The sequence below is a fragment of the Eimeria acervulina genome, genomic scaffold (genome assembly GCF_000499425.1).
Source record: "Eimeria acervulina Houghton genomic scaffold, Eah_scaff851, whole genome shotgun sequence".
NCBI lineage: Eukaryota > Apicomplexa > Conoidasida > Eucoccidiorida > Eimeriidae > Eimeria > Eimeria acervulina.
The window spans coordinates 5027-14423 of NW_013549560.1; the positions used below are offsets into that span (position 1 = coordinate 5027).

Here is a 9397-nt window from a genome sequence, read left to right on the forward strand (position 1 = left end):
ATATATATATATATATATATATATATTTGTTTATGCCTATAATATATGCTGCATTCTATAGAAGGAAAACTGAATAAAAGTAGAAATGAAAGAAAGAGGCGAATATTATTTTTGCAGATGTCTGACGATATTTGCGGTGTATGCACATACACCCCATCGGTCTCTGTTTGTTTTTTATCTTTTCTCTTTTATTGTTTTCTTCTTTCTTTGCACACTGCATGCTTTGTCTGCGCTGTCTCTTCTCTTGTCTTATATTCGCCTGTCTTCGTATCGTGTGCGGTGTCTCCTGTGCTGGTGCTTCTGCTGCTGCTGCTGCTGCTGCTGCTGCTGTTGTTGCTGCTGCTAATAGAAGTTTTGAAGCTTTCTCTGTTAACTTGTGCTGCTGCACTTCCAGCACTGTCTGCTGTTTTATTTGCTGTCTCTCTTCTGTTGTTTTTTGTTTTTTCGCGATCTCTCTGCTCTTCTTCACCACGCCTTCGCTTCCCTCTACTGCAACTTGGTGCAGCACCCTGCTGCTGCTCTCCTGCTGCTGCTGCTGCTGTTGTTGCTGCTGTTGCTGCTGCTGCTGCTGTTCTCTCCCCTGGGCCCTTCACTCGCCCCCTTCGCCGCCTCTCCTGCTGCTGCTGCTGCTGCTGCTGCTCTGCATCGCTGTTTACGTTTCCCTCTGTGCTGCTGTTGCTGTTGCTGTTGCTGTTGCTGTTGCTGTTGCTGTTGCTGAGATCTCTATCTTCTTCTTTTGTTTGTTTTTCTTCTCGTCTTTCTTTTTCATCTCTTTCTTCTTTTCCTTTTCCTTTTCTTTTTTCTTTCACCTTTTCTTTTACTTCTTCTTTTACTTCTTCTTTTTCTTTTTCCTTTACTTCTTCTTTTTCTTTTACTTCTTCTTCTTCTTCTTCTCCTTCTTCTTCTTCTCCTTCTTCTTCTTCTTCTTCTTCTTCTGATTCTTGCGAGTTTGACTCTGTCTCTGAGTGTCTGCTGTTTAACCGCCGCTTCGCCGCTTCACCGTACACCGCCGTTGGCTCCCAATCTGCATCGCTCTCCTCTGTGCTGGACTCAAACATATCTTTAGCAAACAGCAGCGCACAAGTGCTGCTGCTGCTGCTGCTGCTGCTGCTGCCTTTGGTGCTGCTGTTCCTCCTGCTGCTGTTGTTCCTGCTGTTCCTGCTGTTCCTGCTGCTGCTGCTGCTGCTGCTGCTGTTGCTGTTGGTGTGGGGTTTATGCTTTGCTGCTGCTTTTTCTCTGTCGGCAGAATTTTCAAGTCGCTGCCGCTTCCGCTCGAGTGCAATTTCTAACAGCATGTGATACCTTCAGACAAATGCAAATACATCAAACAACTTCAGAGGATGTATTTAATAAATTATATATAATATATATTATATATATATTATTGATCTATTATAAATTCATGTATGTATATGTATATATGTTTATATTATTAATGCATTCATCTGCATGGGTAAATAAAAAAACGTATATATATGCTTATATATATACATATATATATATATATACATATATATATATATATATGTAGATATATATATATATATGCGTGTATGTGTAAATAAATATATTTATATACAGTATGGATACATGCCTATAAATGCACATGCATATATCTATACAAACAAATATAAAAAATTTTCTTTTTCTTCTTTTACCTCGTCGATCGTGAATAACGAATTGGCTGCGCCCTTCGGCTGTACCTCCATTCTGACTCGGAGTTTGAAGTGTCTTCATCATCATCTTTAATTACAATTACTTCTTTCGGCTCATCTTCGCTCTCAGCAGCAGCTGCTGCTGCTCCTGATGATGGTTCTGCTGCTGCTGCTGCTCCTGATGATGGTTCTGCTGCTGCTGCTGCTGTTTCTGATGCTTCTGCTGCTGCTTCTCTTGATGCTGTTGCTACTTCGGGTGCTGTAGCTGCGGTTTCTCCTGCTGCTGCAGCGGCTTCCGATACGTCTGCTGCAGCTTCTGGTACTGTTGCTGCTGTTTCTGTTGCTGCTGCTGCTGTTTCTGATGGCGCTGCTGCTGTTTCCGATGCTGCTGCTGCTGTTTCTAATGCTGCTACTGGTGCTGGTGCTGTTGCTGCTGCTGCTGGTGCTGTTGCTGCTGCTGCTGTTTCTGAGGCTGCTGTTTCTGATGCTGCTGCTGGTGCTGCTGTTGCTGCTGCTGTCGCAAGCATATCTGAGCCCCTCCAAAGCGAAGCAGCTCTCAGTTGTGCAGTTTGTGGGGAGGCTGTCATCCCACGGAGGCAGCGAGATGAAGACAGGCGAAAAAAAACAAAGAAATATCGCCTGTTCCTTTTAATAATCTTCTTATAACTGCTGTTTCCAGGTGTATTCGCCTCGAAGGTTTTCTGTGCACTTCACTGAATTCCTGAATTGCTGCAGCGGGCCCTGGCAGCAGCAGCAACAGCAGCAGCAGAAGCAGAAGCAGCAGCCCCTTAATTCCACAGCTACATGAATTCAATATTGCACAAGAAAGCGAAAGTGAAGACAACACCAGACAGCCGGTGGAGAAGGTGGGGGGAGGGGTGGGAGGCAGCGCTCAAGGTGTGTGTATACCGCTGCAATAAATCAGCAGAATCCCTAGATATTAGCGAGCAGTAGATGTAGCTGAAGGTCGTAATGGGTGGGAAAGAGGCGCCAAAGTTCTCCTGTAGAAGCAAATGACTCTGTGTGAACTTCCCTCAACTTGAATGCGCCTAAGAGAAACAGACGGCTGTAGCAGGCAGAGGGCTCAACGCACTAAAGAAGCTACCAGCTACGAGAGGAAGAGGCTGGCAATGGAGATCATGCTGTTTAAGAGCATCATATTCTGTCTTCCTTTCATTTGTTGATGAAACACATAAGACGAAAAACACTTCTTAGGCGGCGGAAGAAGGAAGGCAAAGTCTAAGGACAGCCGAGTAGTCAGTAAGCTGCAAATGAATAAACTGTGAGAGTTATGGTAAGCAAGATTCCTGCTAATATCAGAAACAAAGATTATGAATAGTCCAATGGAAGCTCGACGACAAGCTGTTTGATTTCAGGTGTACACGCACCTGAGGAGGGCCCGCCGCCGAAACTGGGGAGTTTCAGAGAAGTGTCTGAGGGTTAGTTCATGAAAGAATCCAAAAAGACGTAATAAAATGCATTTAATTCACATTGATCCAAGAGAAAACAATTTTAAAACAACAATAAGAGAGATACGAGCAAGTCTTGCAGCCCTAAGGCATTCAACTTGCTGAAGAATGCGTCAGCTTTCGCCAGCCTTTTTGAGACTTCTTTAGAGGATTCGGGGATAAAATCAAAGAAAAAGAGAAATAAATAGCAGCGAAACAATTAATAATATAATCCTGAAGTCATTACACTCCAACGCTTACTCCGAAAAGATTTCTACTCCTTCTCGTGTACAATTCAAAATGCAGAAAAATGCATATTGAAGGATCTGACAGCCAAACATCTGTAACCTTCGTATTTTGAAGTGTATAGACACATTGGAGTTGTCAACATGATGGCATTCTTCTTTCTTCCTTTTATTCTGCACTTAACAAGTGATGCACATGAGACCGGCAGTGAAAATCCACCTAAAGATAATGAGGGTGGAAGGTCCTGATGGAGTTGCTTTCAACAGAGAACACCTGTAGAAGTATTGCTTTTTATGTTGCTGTTTCTGTTGCTGCTGTTGGTATTGGTGCTGCTGCTGCTTGCATGCACTTGCTGCTTCTTTCTGTTTCTCTGTACGTACATTCTTCTTTGGTGTTTGAGCTGTAGAATAAAAAACATAGCATCTGAACAGACACCAGACACACTGTCTTCTGCTGTCTGTTGTTCTACCTTTTGTTTCTGTTTCTGCATATCTATCAATTCCTTTACTACAGCGCACAGTCTTATCTTAGCTGTTATGTTTTGATTCTCTTAGGTTCCTTTCAAGGAGCATTTGCTTCTAATGAGGAACATTATATAATAAAATATATTTATTTCATCTATATATATATATATGCATGCATATATATATATATATGTATATGATGCTGCGTATCTCCTCAGGTGTACATAGGATAAAACGCAGCGCAGTACCACCTGAGTAGAAGCTGTATTTGTAGCAGCACATACAACTCTAATTCAATAGCAAACGATATCTTGAGCTCAAACTGAGAGGACGCAGCCTCAGCTAAATGCGTTCAGCGATCAACGATAAAAGAGGCGATTAGGGTTTGTTGTTCTTCTATTATAAATTGCAGTAAAGAAGCAGTAGTAGCAGTAGTGGTAGCAGTAGTAGTAGTAATAGTAATAGTAGTAGTAATAGTATTAGTATTAGTAATAGTATGAGTATTAGTATTGATTTTAGTAATAGTATTAGTAATAGTATTAGTATTAGTAGTAACTAACTGCGAATTGCGATACAAGCGTCTGTCTGTCTCGCTTTTTCCGCGTTAAAGCTGTTTCTCTATGTCTTTCTCTAGGCCTCTGAACCTCTCCCCCTTAATATATATATATGTATATATATACATATATATATACATATATATATATATATATATATATATCTACATACATGCATATATATATATATACATATGTATGTATATATATTATATATATACCGTATCCGCATACATACATATATATACATTCACGTACTTTTGTGTACCCGCTGCCTCCCTTTGAAACTGTGCTGCAGATACAGATTCACAGTAATTCGGTTTAATGTTTTTGAGGCTTTTTATGTTTTATATATACGCGAGGCGTTCATACTCGCCCGTTGCTAAGGCCAGTGCGTGGCAGCGCAGTGTAAATGCATTTGATTTGATTGAAAAGTGGTGTAAATTAAAAGAAGAAGAAGAGAAATGGTGTATACTCATCATTGCAGCTCTTTGTAGGTTTTGCTAACTAGGAGACTTCATCTCCCTCTTCGTGCTGCTCTCTTGATCAGGAGGAGCAGCAAAGCGGCTTTAGTTACATTTTATTTACACTGAAGTTAAATACTGCGAAGATGAAAGGTATTCTTTCCCTTACATCTAACGCGCCGTCGAAGAAGGCGAAGTAAGTAGGTTCTTGAGGTGTATGTACACCGCACGATTTGTTCAATATTCAACATTTCATCATCCTTGAGAATAATTGTATTTTCTGTTGGTTTTTCTTGAGTTTTGAAGTTCGTTTTATGAATTAAAAAGGTTTTTAAAATACTCTTTTCAACAATATATGCACAGCCCCATCAATATGCAACAGAGAAGCCCTTTTCCGCTGGGTTGTTCAGTTATCTAAGGGCAGCGTAATGCTGTGATGGTTCAGGAAGCGTTGTGGTATATCTTTTCTTTTTGTTTTCTTTGTTGTAAAACTTATATCATTTCTTTTTTCTTTTCATTTTCTATTATTTTTTAAGTACAATCAAAGAGAAACGCAAACTACACAAACTTCTCGTTCAGGTAGAGTGTTGACAAGGGGGGAAGCGACTGGTGGTTGAGGGAGAAGAAACCTGCGGCGTCTGTTATTAGAAAAGTTGAAAATAAGTTGAATTTCTTTCTAGAGAATGACGGTGAGGCAAAGAGAACATGCAAGACTGGAGAAAGTACGTTCAACTTCTGCAAAAGCATTCCTTACACACAGCATGCCCCCCGTGCATCATCTTCACTCAGATTCATTTTCTATGAACTCTGGCGATCTAGCAAAGCAGCAGAATCAGCATTCAGACAGCGGCAAGAAGCCCGTGCTATGCCTCTCCTTTCCTAAGCATGTTTGCTGCTCTCTAGGGGCTCTCTGCTTGCATTTCTGCTGCAGGAGCTGCAGGGGTTGCAACAAGAAAGAGAAGGAAAAAACAAAGACGACGATCATGATGTATACGCAGAAAAATGGGATACTGATATTTCCCACTGGAGAGGTCGCATCAAAGGCCCGGTGAGCCGCGGGGTGTACATACACCATAGAGATACATATAATATATATATATATATAATATATATATATATATATATATATATATATGCATGTACATATATGTACATATATGTATCTTCACTTGTTTTAAAGCAGCAGATAAGTATATATAATATATATGAGAATTCATATTTATATGCTTTTTTATGTTTATACGCATGCAGCTTTGTAGATGTGCTGCATGCAAATCGAAGCGATGAATGCAAAAAAGTAAATGGCTGCCGCTCCTATGCAACAAACACTCAACTGAGTTTTTCTATTGAAGTAAACGTAATATCTACATATATATATGCATATATATAAATACCTACTTACGTACATATATATATATATGCATAAACCTATTTATATATTAGTATATATATGTTATTAGCAATTGAATGGATGGTTAATTAGATTATGTATATTAATATATAACTATGAAATTAACATATGAATGAATATTTTGTTTGCAGCTGGATACACCCTATGAAGGCGGCGTCTTCATTCTCGATATAAATATTCCCTCAGACTATCCTTATAACCCGCCCAAGGTAAATGAATCTTTATTATTATATTATTATTATATTATTATTATATTATTATTATTATATTATTATTGTTAATATTGTTATAATATTTATTTATTATTATATTTACTATTGTTAATACTAGTTATGCATTTATTATTATTATTATTTAGTTATGCAATATATTGCTGATTCAATATGCTTGTTTGTTATTAGTATTTATTGTCATTATTAAATGTATTGCTGCTTTATGTTATTCATATCGACTTAGCAAAGAAATTCTGTTTTTATTCTTCTTTAAAACTTTAATTAATGCGGCTTTGGGGAGGAGCGCAGCCACCGTACTCAGTAATCTCGAATCGTTATATATATAATATATATATATGTATATATATATATATATATTATACATGTATATATATGTACATATATATATATATATATATATCTATGATATGATATGGATGAAGGTATATGTATGTATATTGTAAATGTGAAGATTTGTATGACATTTATTATATTTATTCTTCTTTGTTTATTTGTTTTTCTTGTTTATTGATTTATTATTTTTTCAGATAAACTTCGTTACGAAGGTGTGGCACCCGAACGTCTCTTCGCAGACCGGTGAGATAAACAACAAATACAACAATTAAAATTAGTCTTAAATTGAGACGGAGCAAAACCTGCTGTTGCTGCTGCTGCTGTTGCTGCTCCTGCTGTTGCCGCTGTTGCTGCTGCTGTTGCTGCTCCTGCTGTTGCTGCTGCTGTTGCTGCTGCCACTGTTTCTGCTGCTGCTGCTGTTGCTGTTGCTGTTAATCCTGATACTGCTGCTGCTGTTGCTTCTACTGTTGCTGTTAATACTGCTATTGCTGCTGCTGTTATTCGTGCTGCTGCTGCTGCTGCTGCTGCTGCAGCAGATGGAGTTTGTATTGGCGGGTGTATGGTCGATTCATTTCTTTTCCTTTTATCATTTTCATTTATTTGAATGCAATTCTCTTCTTGTCTTCTTTTCTTGTCTAAATATATATATATATATATATCTATATATAATTTTACTATGTATGCATGCATTTGATTGCATTGTTTTACGTGCATTGTTTTGTTTCATTTGTTTAATTGCATTAACTTGGTTTGATTGATTTAATTGAGTTTGTTTGCATTTATTTATTTAATTGATTTCGGCTGACTGATTTATTTAAATGAGTATATTTTACTGCAGTTATACGGTTTGTTTAATTTCTTTCGTTTGCCTTTTACTAACCAATTAATCTCTTCATAATTTTGTCTATTTATTTATTTATAATTAATTACTTTATAATTAATTTATTTATTTATTTATTTATTTACTTGTTGAATTTGCTTAGGAGCTATTTGCTTAGATATATTAAAGCATGAATGGTCGCCTGCGCTGTCAATACGAACAGCGCTGTTGTCAATTCAAGCGATGTTAGCAGACCCCGTTCCTACGGTGATTCATTTAATCAATTTAATTAATTTAATTTAATTAATTTAATTAATTTAATTTAATTAATTTAATTTAATTAATTTAATTTAATTTAGTTAGTTTAATTTGCTCGGGTAGCGGAGTTCAGTTGGTTTGAATGTTAACTTATTGAATCTCTTCAACGCAATTTACTTTTATTTAATTAAATTAAATAAATTAATTCGATTTATTTTAATTTAATTAATTTAATTAATTTAATTTAATTTTATTTATGTGAACTAATTTGGTTAAAGGGGCAGCAGAGTTTTCTTCTGTTGTCTGGTTGAAGTATTTATTTTTTCTGTATTTGTTTAAATCTACTTCATTTTTATTTTAGGGTTTTTCTATTCTTTGCTGCTAATTAGATCAACAGATGCTTTAACTTGCATTTGCTGCCTATTCAGGATTTAGGGTTTAGGGTTTAGGATTTAGGGTTTAGGGTTTAGGGTTTGATTTATTTAGATGCTTATTTTGATATGTGCTGTGTATAATTGAATTCTTTTTTAGTTTTGTTATAATACTTATAATAATATATATATATATATATGTAATATAGGCCTATATACATATATATCTATATTATACTATTATATAATGAAAATAATTAGAATAATTATATATTATTTACTCTATTTATTTATCTTTTTGCTGTCTCTTAGGACCCTCAAGACGCAGAAGTCGCGAAGATGTTGATAGAAAATCCAGACTTGTTCAAAAAAACTGCGCGGTCGGTCTTTGTCTTCTTTATTTTATTTTCTTTTTCTTTTATTTTATAATATCCTTTATATTCTTTTTATTTTTATTGTTGTTCTTCTTTGTCTTCTTTTTAGTTTTATTGTTGTTCTTCTTTGTTTTCTTCTTTTTATTTTTATTGTTATTCTTCTCTGCCGTCTTCTTCGTATTTTTATTGTTATTCTTTTCTTCTTTTTATTTTTATTTTTATTGTTTGTTTTTTATTATTTTTATTTTTATCCTATGTCTTTGTCTGTCTTTGTATTTTTATAGTTCTGTCTTCGTCTTCATCTTTTTTATTTTTATTTTTTTGTGTGTTTGTTTTGTTTGTTTGTTTTTGTTTTACAATCACCATTTAAATAATATTTTCTGTTTAACTTAATAATAATCGTATAAAATATATGTACATATATACATATATATATTTTAGTATAATAATCTTTTTAAAGATATATTCTTAAAATAATAATAATTTGAGTTTATTTGTTTTAATGTGCAGCCACTGGACAGAGACATTTGCTATGAATGCAGCGGAGTCGCAAGAAGACAAAGTAATTTAAATTTCTTTTATATTTTATTTATGTTTTATTTATTTGCTTGTTTATTCTTCTTCTCGTCTTGCTGCTGCTACTGTTGCTGCTGCTGTTGCTGCTACTGTTGCTGCTGCTATTGCTGCTGCTGTTGCTGCTGCTACTGTTGCTGCTGCTGTTGCTGCTACTATTGCTGCTGCTACTGTTGCTGCTGCTGTTGCTGCT

General features: G+C 36.0%; 2 protein-coding genes across 2 annotated transcripts; one reads left to right on the forward strand and one right to left on the reverse strand.

The window, feature by feature from the left end:
* Positions 1–188: 188 nt before the first annotated feature.
* Positions 189–2242, reverse strand: EAH_00050570 (hypothetical protein, conserved; the record flags this gene model as incomplete). The annotated part of the gene is made up of 2 exons (XM_013394250.1): positions 189–1302; positions 1704–2242. 2 exons carry the CDS (start codon positions 2240–2242, stop codon positions 189–191), a joined length of 1653 nt encoding a protein of 550 aa, XP_013249704.1.
* Positions 2243–5514: 3272 nt separating this feature from the next.
* Positions 5515–9202, forward strand: EAH_00050580 (ubiquitin-conjugating enzyme, putative; the record flags this gene model as incomplete). Its single annotated transcript, XM_013394251.1, has 7 exons — positions 5515–5553; positions 5763–5879; positions 6374–6451; positions 7003–7051; positions 7792–7895; positions 8570–8637; positions 9142–9202. The coding sequence occupies 7 exons, from the start codon at positions 5515–5517 to the stop codon at positions 9200–9202; spliced, it is 516 nt and encodes a 171-aa protein (XP_013249705.1).
* Between the last annotated feature and the right edge of the window lie 195 nt (positions 9203–9397).